The sequence below is a fragment of the Gallus gallus genome, chromosome 2 (genome assembly GCF_016699485.2).
Source record: "Gallus gallus isolate bGalGal1 chromosome 2, bGalGal1.mat.broiler.GRCg7b, whole genome shotgun sequence".
In the NCBI taxonomy this organism is placed as follows: domain Eukaryota; kingdom Metazoa; phylum Chordata; class Aves; order Galliformes; family Phasianidae; genus Gallus; species Gallus gallus.
This window is the reverse complement of record NC_052533.1, coordinates 64251583-64274817: the sequence shown is the minus strand read 5'-3', so window position 1 is coordinate 64274817 and position 23235 is coordinate 64251583. Positions and strand designations below refer to the sequence as shown.

Here is a 23235-nt window from a genome sequence, read left to right as displayed (position 1 = left end):
ATCAATTTTCAGTTGTTAGGAAGCAAAACCTCACTTGAGGAAACAAGTTTATCGTTTTGTGTAGGGTACATTTCATTGCTTCAGACACTGCCTAATGGTCCAGATCCACCAGTTCTCTGTTCTACAATTCAAATCAGTGCTTAGGTCACTTTGACACTGCATCAGTGTTCTGTATGTAGAAATTCAGTTCTGTGGCAGTTGACATTTACCTCCAACTCACTTTACAGTGATTCCAACTGAGAGTTGTCCTGTGGGTACCTCAAACACCATTATAGTTAATGAGAGAAACCGAGAACATGATAAACAGGAGGCTTGGCTGCTGATGGAACTTCAGAAACTTCGGCGTCAGATTGAAGCTTCTGAGATTCGAATGGTTCAAAGAGCTCCACTTGGTGTGGATCAAGGGGCTCTGCATGACTTTTCTGTCAGAATACAGGATTTAGAGGTAACTGTGTATGTTCTCATTTGAACATCTCAAACTCATCATGACTCTGTTCAGCAGAGCATACTGTATTTGGATTTCTCATCAGCTGGGAGTGACATGTACACTGCACATATCACAGCTGGCTTCCAATTAAAAATATATTTGGGTTGGCATTCTAGAAGCCTAAGTAGAAAAAGCTGACTCTTGGATTTTAGAAGAGAAATTCTTTCAGGCTGAGGTTACAAAAAGCCTGGTGTCAACTGGATGTGATCTCATGTTAAGTGTCATCCAGGTTAAAGTGCTGTTTAAATTCTTTTGTACAGGCTGCACTTTCCCACCTACCTTTTAAGTGCTGTCTATACGTACATGAGGCTTACAGACTCTGTCCCCCTCCCAGCTCTTCAGATTTGAAGGAGACTGAAGGGAGAATTTAGTAAAGAGAATAGATTCAGTTTGAGAAACTCCCCTGGGACAGTGAGGTTACTAGAAGGACCTTGGCATGACCACTGAGGAAGTAGGCAACTGGCAATACGGCATTCTGTGAACTGCTTTCTACAGAGCAGAGTTCTAGAATGGAAGAGGAACTTAAAAAGAGGTATTACCTGTTGTGGACTGTACAAAGCAGAAACCATATAATGTTACTTAATTTAAAGGAAGCAAGCTGAGGCCCTGCTTTGTTCCTCAGTCAAGGTCGTTAGATAAGATGAGACTAATTGGATAAGGGAATCAACCTCAAATATGCTGTAGAATGATAATTCAGCAACCAAAAATGCATAAACCGGGAATTCTTTTTCTTCAGGGTGTGCAGAATGACTCTCAAATAATGGCTGAAACCCTCAATAAGCATAAGGACTTGCTGCCTAACTTCAGAGGCTGTGAAAAGTATGTGTACTTGCAATCAGAGATAAATGCCCTGTTTCAAAAACTGGAAAACATTAATGGTGTTTCTGCTGGCTACTTAGACAGGTAAGGAAACTGAGGCTGTAGTAATAACTTGTTCATCTTCTTCCATAATTCTTCCGTAATTCCATAGTCTAGAAATCTGCCTTTTATTATTAGTAATATAAAATTATATCTTCTTTCCTTCATGTGGGTAGAAACACGTAAGTTTCTTCTCTTTTCTGGAAGACTAAAGAAAACAAAACTGAGACTTGTGGGTATTACTGAGATTTCTTTGTTTATTGCGTATTCTCTTTAGTTAATGGCCTGCAGTTAATTAGAATTATAATCTTTTCTGCCTCAGTCCATAACTAATTTGTCTGTTTTGTGTTATTTACTGTAGCTTGAATGCACTGAGGTGTCTGCTCCAGCTTATTCTACAAACTGAAGATGTTATCAGAGTTTTTGAAGTCAGACTATCTGAAGAAGAGACTGTTCCTTTGGATCTTGATAAAGTGGAGGCATATCGGGCTTGTCTAAAGGTGAGAGGCTAATTTACAGGGACACAGCAAGAAAGAAGTAGTAGCTGTCATCACTAGTTTATTGAGCTTGGTAAAACCTTCTGAAATATCAGGAGATGGAAAAGCTGATCCTGGCATATTTTGACATAGATGTACAATGCTTTTGCAGGTTATTGGAAGGAATATACAGGTCTTCCATCCGCTGGCTAATGCTTCCTGCACAGAAAAGCCAGGGACATGGAAGGTTTCCCTAAACAGTTTCTGAACAAGGCTACCTGTGTTTATTCATGTCAGTTACTGCCTTCAAATCTAGCTTCCTCCTTTATTTCTTGCAGAAAGTCTTGTTGGTTACTTGTGTTGTAATCTAGTTGTAACGAGTGAATTAGAGTATTAGTGTGTGTCCTTTTTTATCTGTGGAGTACATTTCAAATCTTAAAGTGAGAACTTCATCCTGAACAAGGCAAAGAATGATTGCTTTGTTGCTCACAATGACACCATGCAGAAGCAATCTATCAGGCACTGAGCTGGTCATTTTTTTGCACTGAGTGCCTGTGGTAGAATAGTCACTCCTTCTTTCTTTTCTCAGAAGAAGCAGTAGGGCAAAGGCATAAAGTGGCAAAAATGGAACACAACCAGGTTGCTCTTTTACCACGTTACCCAAGAGCTACAGTTCCAGTTGCTGGTAGATGTATTTAACTGATGTAAATTAGAATTGCACACAGAAAAAATGCTTGAGCAGATTATCAAAGGGTGCTACCTGCACTGTATATGCCATTTGGTGTTATGCTACAGTGTGTATTTGCACACTTACACCAGTCTGCTTATGTGTGTAAAGCAACATCTTTGTGTAAGACATTTGGGAAAATGCAAACAGGAAAGAAAACAAAAGCACAAATAACCAATGCAGATCTTTCTTAACATTTAGAAACTGTACAGCAATCCCGAGGCTTGATCCTACAATGAGGATTTTCTGTTGTTTTTTTTTTTCCTCCCCTCCTGGGACTGCTGATCGTAGCTCTCAGAAATGGAAATGGTGGCTATAGAGTGTGACATCAGAAGGCTGTGGTTCACTAAACTGTTTAAGAATAAGTCTAACTTCAAGCATGTTTTTAAGTAAATGTCTGTTTACCAGAGATGTTTTACTTCAAATATACTAACTCCAGTTGGCACCAGCATACATACTATGCTGAATTAGAAACAGAATATTTAGATCCCAACACACTGTGTGTGCTGTTCATGTTTAAGATTGAGTGTCCTCTGAATAAAACGTATGATACCATCTTTTTTTCCTCTCCAGAAAATGAAAAGTGATCTGAACATGAAGAAGTCACTGTTGAATACCCTTGAAAATGAGCTGCAGAAAATGATTCAGATTCACTCACAGTCTTGCCAGTCATATACTCTGTATGATATGGATGTTGGAAAGTTCACTGACAAAGTTACCCAATTAATAGACCGCTGGCAGAGAGCTGAAAAGCAGATAGATAACAGGTTTGCTTGAATTTCCTACTAGCTTCTTCTGTATGTCTATTGCTACTAAGATCTTCATAACAATAAGTCTAAAAGAACTAATATCCCTTGAAAGTAAAGACACTGCACAAATTACTGCACAGATAACTGTTGGGTAGAAAGACTGTAGTAAACAGTAAGTAGCAACTGTGAATAGGTTGAGCATACTTCAAAATCATGTTATACCAAGCAAGAAAATGTAGTTTTTCATGTTACTGTGTAACCTGTGTGCTACAGAGTTAACTAGCATTTTGCCCCTCAAACAAAGCAAGTGTGCTTATTCTTGAATATCCTTTACACAAGAGGTAAAAAAACAACCAAGCAAGAAAACCACCACAAAACCTAACATTAAGAACTAAGAGGGAAAAAAAATTAAAACTTCACTGAACTGAAGGCATATTCTACCATTTTTTTTATTTTAGGCCAAATCTAGTCCTAATGATCAAAATTGACTAGTTGCTGCTTTTTTGGTGAACACTGAAAACAAGTGTACTGACATCAGTGCAACGTCACAGCACTGCAATTCATCCTCCACTTAACTGTCAGGAAGCGTCAACCTCTGTGTAATGCACAATCACTCAAAAGTCAGGGACCAAAATCTCTTATTGGGTAACTATATAAGTTCAGTAGTCATTACTGGAAATTATTGTTCAGCATCTCCATTTAGAGCTGTACATTGTTTTACTCAGTTTATTACAATATTTATCAAGGTGTCCTGTTTCTGAAAAATGTTTAAAGAGAGAAAAAGTGAATGCACTTTCATTTTGACAGTTTTCTCTGTTTTTTTCTAGATCATGGGATTTAGAAAGACAGATCAAACAGCTGAAAACGTACCGGGATCTATATCAGGCTCTGTGCAAATGGATCTGTGATGCCAAGCGCAGGCAGGATTCTATTGAGTCCACAAAGCTGTGTGATTCCAACACTATTATGAGATATCTACATGATCAGAAGGTATTCAACACCTGGCTGAGCTGTCTTCAGTTAATTGGATGTTAAATAGCTTTGCTAGTCAGGAAATACCACTATCAATGCAGTCAGCAATATAGTGGTCTGTTTTGGATTAGAAGATATACAAGCTACCAAAAACCACCACATATGTAGAAGTTAAGAGAGAGGAAATATTATTACCCTCATTACTTTCTGTCAGCTGTGCTGTGGTTTATGAAAAAGACTGTGCTTGTCTCCTTCACGATGACTGACACTTTGGCACAGCAGCTTTGAATTAAATCAGGGAACTGTAAGATGTTGCAACTTATGGGACAGATTATAGCACGAAAATAAAAATAGGGTAAATTTTTGTAAGCTAAAGTCATGCATCTGTCCCTTCTCAGCTCAGAAGGTTGTTGAGTTGCTAAGTGTTCCTTCTGAAGAACAGCCTTCTCCTGTACAGTGTGTCTGCCTCTGTGGAAATGGCATGGCGATACTTCGTTTCAGTCTAAGCCTCTGGTTTCATACTGCTTGTAGATGCAGTGTGTACTGGTAAATCTGAGGGACTGCTTCACAGCTCACTTTTTTCTTGACAGAACTTGCACAGTGAAATCTGTGGGAAGCGAGACAAAGTTGAAGAGCTTCTCAAGCATGCAGATCAGTGCTCAGCTGCAATTAAGGTACTTGGATTTCAGCATTTCTACAGGTTGTGGTTTTCATGGTCAGGTATATCTTATTGTCTCCACTCTAGTGATAGGCAAAATGTTAGCTCTCTGGTGTGTGTGTTTGTGCTTGCAAGAAGAAATTGCTGAGGTAAAATAGTCATTTATGCAAAACATAATAAAAGCAATCTGTACTTGCCTCCTGAAGATTGCAGGGTGATGTGGGAGATGCCAGTGAATGCTTCTCTTCAGGAGAATCAAAGCCTCCTTCTAGCCACACCAACCTTTCCAGTTCACATGTTAAAAATAAGAGTAGAGAATAGATGGGTTGCTTAGAAATATGATCTGATTAGGATCTGGTCTAGAAGGTTAGACAAATGCAGATTGGCAGGAAGAATGGTAGGCAGTAGCCATGAAAACCAAAAAGATGTACAAGGAGTGGTTTTATGGTCTTTGCACTTCTTTGTCATCTTTATATCTATGCTTTCTCCAGTTAAGCCTTCCTGTCTGTCACAAAGATCTTGCTGTACATGTTGTAGCAAAAGTGATGTGAAAGAGAGTGGAGTCAATTATCTCTGATGTTTTCAATGATGGTCTTCAACTGACAGAAATACATATCTTCCTGTTTTTTCAAAATTTATATGTTCTATTTTCCCTTTTATTATTTTCTTCCATGAGCCTTCACAATGTTTTTTGAACTCATGAACCTTAGTTTGTGAGAGAAGGTCATTTGGCCAGAGATAAACAAGGGAGAACGTAGCCATTTAAACAAAAAAATACAAAACCAGCCCTCTATTTGCATGTTGAGAAATCCAGATCCAGGGAGTTACTTGGCAGTTGCTATCTGGGTCTTACTTTATCCTGCTGTTTTACAGGATTATGAGCTTCAGGTTGCTTCCTACAGTTCTGGATTAGAAACGTTGCTCAACATACCTATCAAGAAGTGTGTGGTTCAGTCTCCAGCAGTGCTGATTCTGCAAGAGGTATCTTTCTTTCCTCCCTCATCAGTCTTTTGAATACGTTTATTCATCTGCGTGAGCCACTGTGAGTCATATCCAGCTATATAATAATTAGCACTGCCATTGGTAGTGTTTACTAAGCACATATGCAAAAGTAATTAGTGTAGAATAGTTGCTGCACTGCAAAATTACACCTAGGCACATTTAGACAGTAGATTAACCCTCAAGAATTTGGCTCATTCCTATCCAATGTCCATTATATACATATTGTGAGAAAGTAAGATCTGTGCCTCAAGTGGTTCAGTCACTTTCAAACAGTGAATTAACCATTATTAAGAAAGTTTAACTTGACTTACTTGCAACTGTCAGGCAGGAATAGCATGAAGAACCAGGAGGTGAAGGCTTGGACTTAATACTACATGAGCATTGGGGGGAAAGTAATACTGAAAAAGGTGTGGGTCTGTCAGAAGGGAGAATTTATATACTTCGGGTCTCCAGGAAGTCATATAAATTTGCGGGAAGGAAACTTTGCTACTTAATTGTCAAATGACTTGTTTTCTCAAGTAGATTAGAATTCTTAAATAGTCTGAGAACTAGATATGTTAATATCTAACTTTGTAGCATAAACTACTAATAATTTCCTTTTTCTTTTCAAGGCTAGTGAGGCTCAGGCTCGCTACATAGAGCTTCTTACAAGATCTGGAGATTATTACAAATTCTTAAGTGAAATGTTAAAGAGCATGGAGGACCTGAAGGTAATCTGCTTCTTTTATTTCCTTTGCCTTCTACTTTTGCCACAGGTTAGCACTATCACTGATCCAAGTCTTTATACTTCAGTGCAGTGCTAAACAATACACAAAGCTAAATGCTGAATTTCATCACTGAATAGGAGACTCCTTCCATGAAGGAGGCATAAGAGTAGTTTCATGCAATCTTTTTTTGAGAGTACAGTGTCTTACAGAGTTACTGCCAAGGTCTTGAGTGAGGTGGAGAATATTAGCCTTTGTGGTAAATAAGAGGGACTTGATAAAGCATGCAGGATGTTTTTCTCCCCTTGTCAGAGTGACCTCATTAAGAATACAGTTATTTCCACGCTGAAAACTTATTGTTAAAAGGACACTCCTCATTGGTGTCTGTTGTTTCAAATGGCGTAATGGCTGCATGGATTCCATTCAGGCCCATTTGTCATATATTGTCATATACAAAGGATCAAAATCACTTGTTTGAAAATGAAATAGCTTCTAAATGAGCCTGTTTAATATTTTGCTGGTGAACTCTTGGTACACCAGATTTTACTGTCTGTATTGCACCTCCCTCACCCATCAAATATTGTTTCCCTCTGAAAGTCATCGTGTTGGTTTCTGAATAAAGTCTGAATCTGAATGAGTAAGAGATTTGCCAGAATTTGCCTTGATGACTTTAATTTTAAAAGGATTTTGAGCTATCACTGAAGCAAATAAAATATACATCTTGTAACTTGTCAGATTTGCAAGTGTATATTGTATATTGTATTGATTGTGCTACTTCTGAAACAGTTGTCACAAGTGAGCATTTTTTTTCTTTTTTTTTCCCCCTTCTTTTGTTACCATTTTGTAGATGAAAGCCACCAAAATTGAACTTCTGGAAGAAGAACTCAGACTTGCCAGGGATTCAAATTCAGAAACAAACAACAAGCATAAATTCCTGGAACAGAATCTGCAGAAGTACCAGATGGACATTTCTCAGCTCAAAGCAAAGCTGATGAGTTTGGAGGAGATGAAAAGACAGGCTGAAATGGATGGAAATTCTGCTAAGCAAAACCTGGACAAATGCTATGCCCAAATAAAGGATCTAAATGACAGAATAACCAGGTTGACTTACGAGACTGAAGATGAGAAAAGGAAAAGGAAGTTGCTGGAGGACAGATATGAGCAACAAAAGAATGACTACGACCAGCTGCAGAAAACAAGACAAAACGAGAAAGACAGCCTTGGCTGGCAGAAGTTAGAATCTGAGAAGGTCATCAAGGAGAAGGAGTACGAGATAGAAAGATTAAGGGTTCTCCTGCAGGATGAAGGCACACGGAAGAGGGAGTATGAAAATGAGCTGGCTAAGGTAAGAAACCAGTTTAGCGAGGAGATGAGTAATTTAAAGAACAAGTATGAAACAGAAATTAATATTAAGAAGACCACAATCCAGCAGATAGCTGCACAGAAAGATGATGATGCAAAAGGTCTCAGAGCCCAGGTTGACAGACTGTCAAGAGAAAACAGAGACCTTAAGGATGAGATTGTGAGGCTGAACGATGCCATTCTGCAAACCACAGATCAGCGGAGGAGGGCAGAAGAAGATGCTCTTCAGCAGAAGGCTTGCAGTTCTGAGGTGTCGCAGCAGAAGCACCAGTTAGAGCTGGAGCTGAAACAGATCATTCAGCTTCGTGGTGAAGACAACTCAAGATACAAGCAGGCTCTTGAAGAGGCTGCTGCTACTATTCAGGATAAAACTAAGGAGCTGGAAAGGCTAAAGCTTCAGCTTCAGGAAGAAGCTAAAAGCCGATGGGAGCTTGAAAATGAGTTGGCTAAGGTAAGGAACAGTTATGATGAGGAAATTATTAGCTTAAAGAACAAATATGAAACAGAGATTAATATCACAAAGACCACAATTCATCAGGTCACTATGCAAAAGGAAGAGGATACCAATAATTATAGAACACAGCTTGATAATGCTGTGAGAGAAAATAGGAATTTGTGTGAGGAAATTAGGAGACTGAAGAATACAATAACTCAAACAACAGATAATCTACGGAAAATAGAAGAGAATGCTCAGCAGCAAAAGGCAGCTGGCTCAGAGCTTTCTCAGAAGAAACAGCAGCTGGAGATTGAACTAAAACAAGTTATTCAGAGGCACTCTGACGAGAGCATGCGATACAAACAATCGCTTGATGATGCTTCTAAGACCATTAAAGAGAGAAACAAAGAGATTGAAAGGCTGAGAAAGTTGTTGGATGTAGAGACAAGTCAAAGAAAAGAACTAGAGGATGAGAACAATCAGTTAAAAAGAGTTCAGTTTGACCTTCAGAAAGCAAACACGAGTGCTACTGAGACAATTAACAAACTGAGGATCCAGGAGCAGGATCTGGCCAGACTGAAAATTGACTATGAAAGAGTTTTGCAAGAGAAAAAAGGCAGGGATCAAGAAAGTGCAAAGTTGCAAAGCACTATAAAAGACTTGCAGATCCAAAAACATAAGCTGGAGGAGGAACTTTGCAGGCAGAATAAGAATGTGATGGAGGAGACAGCCAGGAGGAAGAAACTGGACGAGGAAGTAGAAGGCATGAGGAGATCTCTGAGAGAGCAATCAGTTAAAATAACTAATCTCACACAGCAGATAGAGGAAGTGTCTATTGTAAAGAAGAGAAATGAAGATGACCTTAGACACCAAAGAGAAGTACTAGATGGCCACGTGAGAGAGAAACAAAGGTACATGGAGGAGATAAGAAAATACACCTCTGATATTGAGACTTTACGTCGTCAGTTGGTACAAGAACAGGAGCAATTAAAACAGGCTCACCTGCGAAATGAGCACTTACAGAAAACCTCTGAGGAGAAGAGCAAAAACTTGAACGAGTGCAAAATTGAAATCGAAAGGCTTCAGTCTCTCACCGAGAACCTAACCAAGGAACACTTGTTACTGGAGGAAGAGCTGCGAAATGTTAGATTGGAGTATGATGATCTCAGAATGGTCAGAAGTGAAGTTGATGAGAAAAATTCTGCCATTGCTGAACTAAAGAATCAGCTTCAGACAAGCAGCAAGCAAACCCTGGAACTTCAGGGGTTGATTAATGATTTACAGAAAGAAAGGGAAAAATTGAGACAGGAAATTGAAAAATTCCAAAAGCAGGCTCTGGAGGTATTCACACATATTTTGATCCCAGCTTTACTGTCTGTCAGATATATAATTAATCACAATGTCCATTTGAACCAACTTAATTCACACCTTGCTGATTAAGTTCACTGTACTTGCGACTAATATTCCTTTTATGGCCACTCTCTTCATTATTTTTAAAAGAAAAATGGCAGGATTAGGCCACTTTCTTAGCCCCTTTACTCCCTGAGGACTGTGCTAGGAAACTTTAAAGTGTCTTTTTCACCTAGCTGAGCCTTGCCCTCAGCGTGGAGGAAACCCTGGATTTCAGTCTTCACCAAACTATCCTAAGGGAAAATAAGAATACATGGAATACCACCGTGCTTTAGCTGTACTCTGCTGGCTGTGTGCTACCCAGGTCTGTTTTGGTCAGAATGAGTTAAAGCAGTCCTTTGAGGCTGACCTGAGCTGTATCACAAACTAAACAAGCTAAAAGCCCCAGAACCAACAAACCATCAAAGTGCTGTTTAGCTGCATAAAGTGGTGACTAAGAATTAAAAGTGATGCTGCCAGCTAAGATACCTAAAACCTAAATTTCATTGACTGTTGGGACTTCTGTTCCTAAGTCACCAAGGGTGACTTAAATTTCTCTATCAGCCCGTGTTCTTTAACCTTGAGATGACAACATAGATAAGCTAAAGAAAACTTATTTTTGCATCTTCATTCTTCTACCTTTTGAAAATGTTTCTTTTTCTGTGTTTGTCCTGCATATTTTTTCCTCATTCTCATCTATTCTGTCAATTATTTAGTTTTTCTTTATTTTTAAAACCTTAATACTAATTTTAATAACATTTAGCATTGCCTGACATCTAAACGTACATAATGCATGTGTTACAAATATATAACATTTTATTTGGTTTAATATGGACTGCATGTGAATGTGCATGTAGGTGTTTGTGTATAAAGGTGTATGTGTGTATATATATTATATTATGAAGATATTAAGGGAATTAAAATGTAAATCAACACAGGTAAAATTGTTTGAAACTAATAGGAAAAAGTGAGTCATATATTTCATTTTCATCTATGTGTGGCCAGTTCTTAGCTGATATGTATTCACTCAGATTAGTAGAATTATGCCAGGGTACACCTATTGGGCATCAGACTCTTAAAGAATCTTGAGTGCTCCGTGCATGTACTATGAGATGCATTAAGAAGTCATAAAGAGCTAACTAAATCACTAGAAAATTAAGATTGTAGGTAATAGGATGGAGACTCTGGTACTAAAGACACTTTCATTGAAGGGACACATATACCTTCACTGGTTTATTTTATCTGTGGTCTTGGGTAAGGCACTGCTGTGACTAGAATGTTTTCCAGTGGCAGGTTAAATGACAGGCTGAAGGGTGTTGTAAGTGGAGAGCATAAGTCTAACTATCTTCTCTTGGTTTATTTCTTGTTTAAAATTTTAGGCATCCAATAGGATTCAAGAATCCAAAAATCAGTATAATCACATTATGCAAGAAAGAGAAACCTTGCTGATAAAAATGAGTGCTCTGGAGCAAGACAAAGCCAGGCTGCAGAGATTAGAAGAGGAGCTGAACCGTTTGAAAGTTAACCTGGAATCAGAGTCTCGTTTGAAGCAACGCCTGGAAAATGAGAAACAACAAATTCTGAATGACCTCAACCAATGGAAGAGCCAGCACTCCCGGACGGAGGAATCCATAAGGAAGATCCAGTGTGAGAGAGAGAAGAGTGAGAGGGAGAAGAACACCTTGAGGAGTGAGATTGAAAGGCTGCAGATGGAGATTAAAAGGATTGAGGAGAGATACCGGTGCAGACTGGAAGAGACTGCTGTCAAAAACCAGTCAGAGTTGGAGTCTGAACGTCTCAGGCTGCAGAGAGAGATTGAGAAACTTAAACAACGCCCATATGGGTCTCACAGATCTACTCAGACTGAAGAAGACTTCTGTATTGATGCCTCCAAGTTGCTGTTCAATGGGCTGCGGAAGAAAATTACAGCAATGCAGCTATATGAATGTCAGCTTATAGACAAACTCACTCTGGATAAATTGCTGAAGGGGCAGAGGTCAGTAGAAGAAGTTGCTGCTGACATTGAACCCTTTCTGAAAGGGGCAGGTGCTATTGCAGGAGTGTCTGTTTTACCCAGACAGAAGTACTCCTTTGTTGAGGCCAAACGGAACCAGCTGCTTACGGCGGAAAATGCAGTCCTGCTCTTGGAAGCCCAGGCAGCAACAGGAGGAGTGATAGATCCACACCGCAATGAGGTGTTAACAGTGGACAGTGCTATTGCCAGAGATCTGATTGACTTTGATGACAGAGAACAAATCTATACAGCAGAAAAGGCTATTACAGGTTTTAAAGATCCTTTCTCAGGCAAAACTGTGCCACTATCTGAAGCCATCAAGAAAAACTTGGTTGACAGAGAAATTGGGATGCGTCTGCTTGAAGCCCAGCTGGCTGTGGGAGGGATTGTTGATCCTGTCAACAGTGTTTTCCTACCCAAAGACGTAGCTTTATCCCGTGGATTGATTGACAAAGATCTGTACAGGATTCTAAACAACTGCCAAAGTACCACAAAGAACTTCATTGATCCCAGCACCAAAAAAGCAGTCACTTACATGCAGCTAAAGGAAAAATGCAGGATTGAGCCACATACTGGCTTGCTCCTCCTTCCAGTGCAGAAGAGGAGTATGTCATTCCAAGGGATCCGGCAGCCTGTCTCAGCAGATGCTCTTCTTGAGGCTGGAATTATTAAGGAATCAACAAGAAATGATTTGGAAAGAGGTGCAATCACAGTGGAAGAAGTGAGTGAGAGGATTATTGATTTCCTTCAGGGCTCTAGCTGTATTGCAGGTATCTACAATGAGGCTACTAAAGAGAAACTTGGCATTTACCAGGCTATGAAAATAGGCTTGGTTAGACCAGGTACAGCCCTTGAACTCCTAGAAGCCCAGGCAGCCACCGGGTTCATAGTTGATCCTGTCAGCAATGCGAGGCTGCCTGTTGAGGAAGCTTACAAAAGAGGTCTTGTTGGAATAGAATTTAAAGAGAAGCTTCTCTCTGCTGAAAGAGCTGTCACTGGGTACAAAGACCCAGAAACTGGAAACATCATTTCTCTGTTTCAAGCAATGAACAAAGAGCTCATAGAAAGAGGCCATGGCATTCGCTTGCTGGAGGCCCAGATTGCTACTGGTGGAATCATTGACCCCAAAGAAAGCTACCGCTTGCCAGTAGAGACAGCCTACAAGCGTGGCTACTTCAATGAGGAGCTCAACCTGATCCTCAGTGATCCAAGCGATGACACCAAAGGCTTTTTTGATCCTAATACAGAAGAGAACTTGACCTACTTGCAGCTGAAAGAGAGATGCATAAAGGATGATGCAACAGGGCTCTGCCTTCTGCCCCTGAGGGAGAAGAAGAAGGTGGTGCACACCTCACAGAAGAACACCCTTAGGAAGCGCCGAGTTGTCATTGTAGATCCAGAAACAAATAGGGAAATGTCAGTGCAGGAGGCATACAGCAAAGGCCTCATAGATTTTGACACCTATACAGAACTAGCAGAACAGGAGTGTGAGTGGGAAGAAATAACTATTACTGGATCGGATGGTAGCAGTAGAGTAGTCCTTGTCGACAGGAAAACAGGTAGCCAGTATGATATACAGGATGCTATTGATAAAGGTCTGGTGGAGAAGAAATTCTTTGATCAGTACCGTTCTGGCAGTTTAAGCCTGACGCAGTTTGCAGACATGATTTCCTGCCGTAACGGCACTGATGAGGTGTTTCGACATGAATCGGTGACTCGGTCTCCCACAGTGCTGAGTGTCAGAAGTTCTTCCTCACTGATAAGGAGTGGTTCATTCTCAGAGACCCCAGAGGAGTGCAGTCCCATTGCAGCCATATTTGATACTGAAAACTTGGAGAAAATCTCAATTTCAGAAGCTATACAGCGGGGCATTGTGGATAGCATCACCGGACAACGGTTACTTGAAGCCCAGGCCTGCACAGGGGGCATAATATGCCCCACCACCGGCCAGAGGCTCTCCCTTCAGGAAGCTACCAGTCAAGGCATCATTGACCAGGATATGGCCACGCGGCTCAAACCAGCCCAGAAGGCCTTCATAGGATTTGAAGGCATAAAGAGCGGACGCAAAAGGATGTCAGCAGCAGAAGCAGTCAAGGAAAAATGGTTGCCTTATGAGGCTGGGCAGCGGTTCCTTGAATTCCAGTACCTCACCGGTGGTCTCGTGGATCCAGAAGCACGTGGAAGAATAAGTATTGAAGAAGCCATTCGGAATTCATTGATTGATGGTCGTGCTGCCCAGAAATTGCAAGACACCAACAGCTATCCCAAAATACTGACCTGCCCCAAGACCAAGCTGAAAATATCCTACAAAGATGCAATGAATCGGTCAATGGTGGAAGATATCACTGGTCTTAAACTCTTGGAAGCAGCTTCTGTTTCATCTAAAGGTATATCCAGTCCCTACAATGTCTCCTCAGCACCTGGCTCTCGCTCCGGCTCTCGCTCTGGCTCACGTTCAGGCTCACGCAGTGGGTCTAGGAGGGGAAGTTTTGATGCATCGGCAACTTCTTCGTATTCTTACTCATACTCAACCTTTAGCAGTGGGTCTATTGGGCGCTAGTAAGTGAGGGAACATGTATACATTTTAATAGCATCTAGCTTAGTCTATATCCCCTTTCCTAAATCAACAACTGAATAACTGAAAGCAATATAGTTTGTGGCCCTGTTGTTACTTGCCCAAGTAAAACTACTTTGCTGAAACAAAGGAAATAAAGGCATGTCCAAAACAAACTTTAAGTCTTTTCTGAGTGTGTTCAATGTCTGAAAAAGCTGTAAAATGCTTGAACACAGATTTGTGGAGTCGAGGATAGGGAAATGCAAGAAGATATGTTTGTGAATTTTGATTTTCAGTTGCCATTTCCTTTTAGTGTTGGATTTTTAATGGGTCTCTGTATATTTTAAATACTGTCATTTGCCTTCTCCTATTAACTGTAACTGCTAACTCATAAACTGATAGCTGAGGGTTTTAAAGTCCTGAAGTTGTTTTTTTTTTTTCTCACATAGAGCCTTTCTCAATTTGCTATTACAGAGAAAAAATACACTGTGGACAGAAAATACCTTAAATATTGGTCTAGAATCTATGCTATAACATGAAAAGCTGTCTTCCAGATGTTCTGCTTCTGTATGTTTGTCTGGCCATTTTCTTAAGTATAACTTGGTGAATATAAAGGGCTGGTATTAGGCTGGGCTTTTGTTTTGCTGTTACCTATATGTTTTCTACTGTTTTGCTTGATTTCCATGTAACAAAAAATATATACAAATCTAACTGCACCACATCAGCTATCCTGGGCAATAAACCTTTGCAGTTTTAAACTATTTGTTGTGTGCTTATTAAATTTAGCTATGGGTACTCTTAGAGATAAGAATTATAGAAAGGACCATTTAGAAAAGAAAGAAGTAATAGTCTTGTTGTAAAAACAGTAGATTGGCATCATGAAAAATAATGTGCCTGTGCATCATTTTTATGAATACAGACTTTTGATTCTGTGTTTCCAGAAGGAAAGTGAAGATTGTACCAGTAATGAAAACTGCTCTAGAAGCAGAAACCCAGTTTCCACAGCTGACTGTAGTCTTGATGATGATCAGAAGCATATTTTTTCTGCTCATGACCCATTGTCTCTGCAGCTACAAGAGACTGTGAGTCAGATTCTCCCTTGTGCATCATTCAGTTTTGGACAGTGAGCAGAACAAAGAGAAGTGACTGGACTTAGCCAAACAGTCTACTGGGATAGGAGGGTCTTTCAAAAACAGTCGCCTTCTGAGATGTCCATCCACCTCTGGTGGCCCCTGAAAGCCTAGAAAATGTCAAGTGCGTATCATTGTTTGTGTGATTGCTTGCTGTTGCAAGTTCTGCCAGCAGCCTGCTGACTTCTTGTACCTGAGGTCTCTCCCGAGCTCAGAAAGCAGAGCAGGGCTGAGCACAGGACTGGAGGCATGATTTGAAGCTGCTTAGTTGCTGTGGCTGTACCTCGGCCATAGCAGAAAATGTCTGTATATGTTGAGAGCGTCATGTCCTCTCCCGCACACAGCAGAGTGCTAATACCTCTGGTAGGTATTGTGTTCCTACCTCTGTTATCACTTAAAATAATGTAGTACGGTTTTAGATAAATAACAGTACAGAGCTTTAAATGAAAAAACTATTAGTGTAATTAGCCAGTACCTGAAATAAATACTTCCTATAAGTAGCTGAAAGCATTGCCTGAGACACATAACAGGCTTTTAGCTGTGTACCATGTAGGGACTTGACCTATCTATCAGTTCTATGAGTTGATACAGGTAAAAAGAGGAAACTGATAAGAACAAATGCTGATCACTGTCAATGGTGCTGCATGATTTTTGTAGCATATTCTTTTTCCAAGGTGAGAATAGACTGGGTTTTGCTAATTTTGTCTCTGCTGAAGCATAGCTTCTAACCTGAAAAGTATTTCCAGTATCTTCTGAAGATCAGAACAACATCTAAACTCTCTCCCACACATAAACTACCCTCCATTGCTGGACTAAGAAACTAAGTGGTTCAAGTCAGTAGGGACCTCTGTAGAAAGTAGGTGATGAAGTGATAAACCTGTCTATGAGGAAATTCCACAGCTTCTGAGGTTTGCTTACAGCTGAATGTCATTAGCTGTACCACAGGGGGAAAACTTAGTGCCTAACTAGCTTTCTGACTGACTGCTAGAGAGAAACAGCTGTGGGTGGGGTTTTTTTTTGTTTGTTTGCTTTTAAAGACCTAAATCAAAATCTGTTGCAGAAGTTTTAAATGGTGAGGAGGTTGCTGTATTCTACAGTAAAGGTAAAAATGAACCTTCTACTGAAGAAAAGCCTGCAGTTGGGTGCCTGCACGTGGCACAGACTGGGGAATTCTGCTTACTATGAGGCACAGTTGCTAGCTCTGTGTGTACATGTTTGGCACAAGACATTCTTGGCATCTCTGGCTGGCTATTTATAGCTGTGTATCTTTGTGTATTACATCTCTTACTGCTGGATCAACCTTTTATCCTATGGATCAACATTTTGTTCTGTGGTGGTAGCTTAAGTACAACATCGTACCTCCCAGAAATGATGACGACCCTGCTTTTTCCTCCATACAGTAGCATTACTTTAGTCAGTGGTGGCCTCATTTGGCCAGAGGCATTTGGTGCAGAGACCCAGGGGCTGAGTAGCAGTTGAGCCAGGGTAGGCAGCAGGTGAGGCAGGAAACTGGTAATCTGGAGGTGCCAGAGATTTTTCCTCTGTAGTAAAAAGGTACAGAGGAGGGAGCTGTAGGAAGAGCTCCCCTTCTCCAGAGCTGAAGTTCGGCAGCTGCAGCCCCATGTGATCGGACATCAAAGATGTGACAGGTATGAGGCATTGAACATGGTCAATGTGGGGGCATGTTTCTGAGGCAGCATATGGTGTTGGTGAGATGGGGGAGCTGTACCTGGGTACACCCAGGTTGTTTTGTTGTGGTGTGGTTCTGTGGGGACAAAGAAGTGAATGTGGGGCTTTGGGGTAGGGTGTTCACAGGCTCAGCACTTCTTGCATGAAAGATGAAATGTTTTTTTTCATTTGTCTTGAATGAATGACTGGCAATTCTGAATTTCCATCTCTGCTGAGACAGTAGCTCTTCAATATTAAAAAGCCAAGGTAGACTTGTTGGCCCAGTCTGTGTCTGCGAGCACTTCCTCATGTGGAAGGGGTGCAGGGTGAGATGTGTCCATTAGCAGGCTTGTGGGTCAGAGTTGATCCCCCAAATCCACTGCTTTCTCCCTGCACCTAGGAACAGGAAATAGGGGATGTTGAGCCTGTTTGGTGGAAAATGAGTGCCCTGCTTGCTGACTTGGCTGGGGAGTATTTGGTTATTAGCAGGGTCAGCTCCTTACAGAGTTGGGCTTCGCTCTGATCAGGGCAGGAATTTATTTCTGAGGGTTTTCTTGGAGTGAATCACCTTGACATTGGGAATTTGCTGTCCATCTGCTTCTGGGCTGGGAAAAGGCTGCTGTTTAGGGCCCAAAGTACATGGAAAACCATATGGCTTGCACAGCAGTGCATAAGCCAGTTTTGTCTGTCTTCTGCGACTGTAATGCATATATAGCATGGTTGACTAATAGTCTAGCCTTTTGAATATGAAAGATGGGTGGGTAATATTTACAGAATAACTTTATGTGGTAGTGTAAAACTGGATTATTAGATTATAGGTATTTACAGTGAGTGTGGGTGCGGTTCTTTTCTTTTTTAACTTGTTTATATTTCAATTTTCTGCATATTCTTCTAAGATAAATCTGTACGAGTCATTTACTTTGAAGTTTCAGTGCATCTAGGCTGTTCTGAGATGAGTGGGATTCACTTGTCATGTGTAACTGTCTCAGAGTTATGTTATGTTTGGAAATGCATGTTTTTTACGTGCCAGACAACTTGCACAATCCCTGTGTCCCTCAAAGTAGGCTGTGTGTAGACAATCTGCTCCTTTCTGACCTGTGTTAGCTATCCTGGTGTTAACAGCTATGCATCTGTAATTTGAGGCTAATATTTTTTTCTCCTCATAGTAACACCAAATGCACAGTTAGTATGTGTATAACTGCATCGTATAATAAGCAGAGCAATGTTTTGAGTTCTATTCATCACAGAGCGTATTTTGGCTTTAGTAGATCATCAGCAACCTATTTTATGGTAGTGTAAATCCAGTGGGATGCTCTACTGGTGGGAGCTGAATATCCATCTGCTAATATATCAGGTACTTCTGTTGCTGATCCCTCTGCAGACTCCTGTGCTGTTGGCAATACATGGTCCTTTGCTTCTTGTATTCTAGGATCACAAACTGAGCCAGGGAGTGCTGGTTGCTCATGGCAGCTGCTGGTTTTTTTTGGGTGGAGGGGGGGCGGGGAGGGGGATGCATCTATCATCTGGCTACATGAGACAGAGAGGCTTTCTTTTCCTTTCCTTCAACTTGCAAATAGGCACACCATTTCTTCCACCTGAGCCCTAGTGCTGTCTTCCAATATCTGTCTGCATGGTGGAAACTGATAGTCATTTAGGTTGGAAAATATCTTCAAGGTCACAAGTCCAACCATCAACTTGACCTACCATGTTCTAACACTAAATGGTGTACCTTAGTGCTATGTCCACACAACTCTTAAATACCTCCTGGAGTGAAGGCTCCGCTACTTCCTTGGACAGTCCGTTCCAATGCTTCACTGCTGCCTGTGAAGAAATTCTTCCAGTGGTTAATTTTAACCTCCCTTTGCGCAACCTGAGACCAGTTCCCAGGTGACAAGCAATGGGACTCAAGGGAAACCTCCTTGCTGCAACATCCTGTCATGGAGTTTTAGAGAGCAATAAGGTCTCTCTTGAGCTTTCTCTTCCCCCGAACAAACAGCCCCAGTTCCCTCAGCTGCTCCTCATAACTTTTCCTCTAATCCCTTACTAGCTTTGTGCTCTTCTCTACACATGCTCAAGCAAGTCAATGTTTTTCTTGCAGTGAGGAGCCCAAAACTGAACACTGCATTTGAGGTGTGGCTTCACCAGTGCTGTTGGCCACACAGTTTCTGATGTAGCCCAGGAGCCGTTGGCCCTGGCCATCTGGACACACTGCTGGTTCCTGTTCAGCTGCCTGCCGATCCGCACCCCCAGATGTTTTTCTGCTTGGTGGCTTTTCAGCCACTCTGCTCTGAGCTTGCTATGTGGAGTTGTATGTTGTGGAGTGTGTATGTTGTGACCCAAGTGCAGCACCTGGCAATAAACCTTGTTGAAAGCCATACAGCACATTTACCTAGCTTATCCGGCTCCCTCTGCAAACCTTCCAAACCCTGACGGAGAGAAACATGCAGGAGATGCTGTTGCTAAATACTGACAAGTACCTTACTACAAGTACACACTTCACTACATAAAAAGCCTTCCTGTTCCTGTGAAGCTGCATTTAATGTTTAACAGCTAAATAAGTATTAAACAGAGGATAAAATCATTCAATAGAGCTGAGCTGGCATGCAACCTTATCTCAGAGAACTTGATAGTAATCTAAGCAAACTGTGCAACCCTCACTCTGGGGACTTTGGGTTTCCTACCTTGTTTCCCAGCAGCTTCCTTTACTCTGGGAAATCCAACATATCCTCTGGGGCCAGACTCACCATGAAGTCCAGGCAGACCAGTTTTTCCCTTTTCAAAATGCTTCTGACTTCATTTATTTTTATTATGCCAAGAGTAATGTATTTGTTTTCATAGGAGGGGAAAAATAAAAAACAACCACAAAACAAAGTCCTGGAAAGGTTTTACAAACAATCAAGGACAGAACAGGGATAGCACTTGGTTTCTTGGATGAGCTAAGAAGTTTGAACACAGAACCAAATATTTCTTCTTCGGATATCTTTATTTTTAAAACTTAGTTCTATTTTAAAATGTTGCTATAAACATTTTCATTTAGGAAATATCAGGGAAAATCTTTGAACTTGTCTTGCTTTCCAGCTATTTTTTTTCCCTGCCTCTTATTTGTAAAACTATTCATGGAGTTTAATACAAGTTTCAAAATAGCTGTAATTCCTTTGAAGTTGTTTGGTTTTCTGGTGAATAATTTGAAGTGGGATGGAAGGAGGAGCAGGGTAATGTGCTTGGCTACAGCCTGGAAAATTTAGGTTTCCATTTCTTTCAGGTTGATAGTAGAGCCTGCAGATTCAATCAGGTCCATGCTATACCCATTGTGTACATCCAGCCTGGAGAAATGGAGAATAGAACTATCTCAGATGTTGCATTGTTTCTTATCCTCCATTGTTTGAGGCCCTCTGGCCTTAAATAGCCATTCTAGGCCAGATCCCTAGCCCTACCCGCAGGATACTGTGCTCTGCTTAGCTACAAGCTCATTGCAGGCAATGTTTGAAGACAGGATGCAAACTGGTGGTTTCCACCTCCTCTTACTGCTGGCTTCCCATGGTGGCATGTGTGAACTTCAGTCCGCTACCCAGTACCATATTCACTGAGTGAATAGGATGGTTACCTGCTGTGCATGGTAGGAAAGGGGTGGTACGTGCCATGCCATATTGTAATAGGGCCACAATAGTTTTGTAGGCAGTCAGCACAGATCGTAGCTGCTCTACATTGAGCTCTGATCCCAATGACTTAGCTGTACATGTTCTTAAAGAGGTTTTCCTACACAGGTGCTTATTTGTGTGTGTGATAAGCACAAATATGTACTGAGACAGACTGAGAGGGATCAGCTTTGAGTCAGGGAAACAAGCATCTGACCATGTCAGTGATGAGATGCTGGTCCCTAAAATGCTCTTTGTCTTTCATTCTCATCTGGATTTCCTTGCCCCACTCTCTCAAGCCCTGGGAGTTTGCTGCTTCCTCTTACTGCATGAACAGACTGTAGAACACTTTGAATGCAGTGGGAACAAGTGGTTTCTCTTTCTAATTTCAGCTAGATTAAAGCCATGGCACTGGGTTACTGCTGTTACAGTCTGAAGGTGGGGGAACGTGCAATGTGTGATGCTCCTTCTAAAAACTGAGGTAGGCCAGCACGCAAAGCTAGACATCCAGGGTTTTATTTCTCTCGTTGTATGTAGCTAACACTGAAAGTGTTATGTATGGGGAGCTCCAGCTGGGATAGAATTGTACATGAGCTCCTTATTGGAAATGTATTTTGAAGTATATATACGCATGTATTTTTAAGGAGGTAGAAGAGAAGGCAGATAGAGAAACCTTTCAAAGATCAGAAACTGCTGGTTACCTTAACTTCATGGAGCATGGTTTCTACCTTTGATCCAGCATTTTTGTTTCTTTTTCATAATATATCAACCTCTAAAAGAGGGAACCCAGCTCAGGGACATCATACACTCTCCTTAGAGATGGAATTCCTCATTCATAATATTTTCTGTTCCCTGATGTAGCTAACATGAGCATTTAAGCTCAGACACGTGAGGGTTACCTGGGCTACATTAGCTGTAAGGTAAGTGGCTGCCTTCCCAATCAGTCACCTGCCAGTCTGGGATGCACAGGAGAAATAAGCCAAAGAAAGATCAGAGAGAGCAAGTTCATAGAACCACAGAATGGCTTAGGTTGGAAGGGACCTCAAAGCCCTAGTTCTAACCCCCTTCCATGAGTAGGGCTGACCCCCACCAGCTCAGGCTGCTCAGGGTCCCATCCAACCTGACCTTGAGTGCCTCCAGGGGTGGGGCACCACAGCTTCTCTGGGCAGCCCGTGCCAGTGCCTCACCACCCTCTGAGTAAAGAATTTCTTCCTAACATCTCACTTAATTTCCTCTTTAATGATATTCCCCCTTGTCCTATCACTATTAGTGTAAAAAGTGTGTACCGAGTTCCTCTACATATGCAACACTGTGGATTGGGGATCGTGTATGCTGCTCGTCTTCCACAAATAAAAAGCAAAGTGATTTAAATAATCTCTCTCACACAACTGATAAAGTGGCTGGATTATCTTGTCTTTGCAGTGGAAAGCTTTTGCATACAACATCAGCATGGCTCAGAAGACATATTAGACTGTGCTGACATGATTATGTGTACCAAATTTACTGGAACTGACACCTGCTCTAAAAGAGTATTTAACAACAGCCTGTACCTAAACATCTTTATTAACATGTATAGAGTCTGCTTAAAAATGTAAGATATATATCTTCTTGATTTTACTTAACGTTAGTAATGCATTACCTTACTTAGGATATTTTTATATGTACTTAGTAAGATGTTTTTAAGTTTGATTTCCATGGGAAGATTTGGCTTATCTTCCTTATTGGAGTCACTCTGGGGCAGATTTTTTCTTTTACAGGCTTGTCTGCTCTACAGTTCTCCAAGTTTAATATTTGAAATGTCTATATCTTTGAAGAAGTCAAATTTCAGACTTGTATTTGGAACTCTCCCAAAGTTCAGAGAGCAGATCACCAGAAATATTTGAAGACTTCCTATCCTCCCACTTTCTTTTTGACTCTTTGCTTCTTCCCTCTCTGGAAACAAAGGCAGCTCCTACAGACAAGGCTCTTCCTACCTGCTGGCAATCTTGGAAGCACCTTTGGTGTTTATTGGTCATTCAGTTGACCATTCCTTACTGTGACATGCTGAGCCACTGCTGCACATCTACCTGATGGATCAGTAGGACCACCAGCTTCCCTTCAGCCCAGTGTCTTTCCTGGTGGGGCTTTGCAGCAGCTTAGAAATGGTGTTTGAAGCTATTTATTTATTTATTAAAGCCACCACTTCCCTCTCTACTGGCAAATGGACAGAAATGCGCAGTGACATATGTATTTCTACCACATCAGTCCTAAAATCTGGTACCAAGCTCCACCACAGAAGAGTTTGGTCTTCCTTGAAGGCATCCTTGAGCTTGCTCATCCTTGGCTCCCTGTCAAGGCAGTGTGAAACACATGGGATCGTTCACTTCTGGGAAAGGGCAGTTTATGATAATAGGCTTTTATCTAAGTTCACTGTG

At 41.1% G+C, this 23235-nt stretch overlaps 1 protein-coding gene across 4 annotated transcripts in view; it reads left to right on the top strand.

Annotated features, from left to right (window-relative positions):
- DSP (desmoplakin) overlaps positions 1 to 15149 on the top strand; it is a 37193-nt gene extending 22044 nt beyond the window's left edge. For 2 of the 4 annotated variants that reach the window (XM_004939665.5, XM_418957.8), the window contains exons 15-24: positions 228 to 445; positions 1224 to 1390; positions 1707 to 1845; positions 3122 to 3315; positions 4125 to 4287; positions 4860 to 4943; positions 5801 to 5908; positions 6541 to 6639; positions 7481 to 9772; positions 11200 to 15149. In XM_004939665.5, coding sequence (XP_004939722.2) covers positions 228 to 445; positions 1224 to 1390; positions 1707 to 1845; positions 3122 to 3315; positions 4125 to 4287; positions 4860 to 4943; positions 5801 to 5908; positions 6541 to 6639; positions 7481 to 9772; positions 11200 to 14394 — 6659 coding nt within the window. In that variant the 3' untranslated portion in view covers positions 14395 to 15149. The remainder of the gene's footprint in view (positions 1 to 227; positions 446 to 1223; positions 1391 to 1706; positions 1846 to 3121; positions 3316 to 4124; positions 4288 to 4859; positions 4944 to 5800; positions 5909 to 6540; positions 6640 to 7480; positions 9773 to 11199) is intronic. The other 2 variants (XM_001231410.7, XM_004939666.5) reach the window with 2 other exon arrangements.
- The last annotated feature ends 8086 nt before the right edge of the window (positions 15150 to 23235 follow it).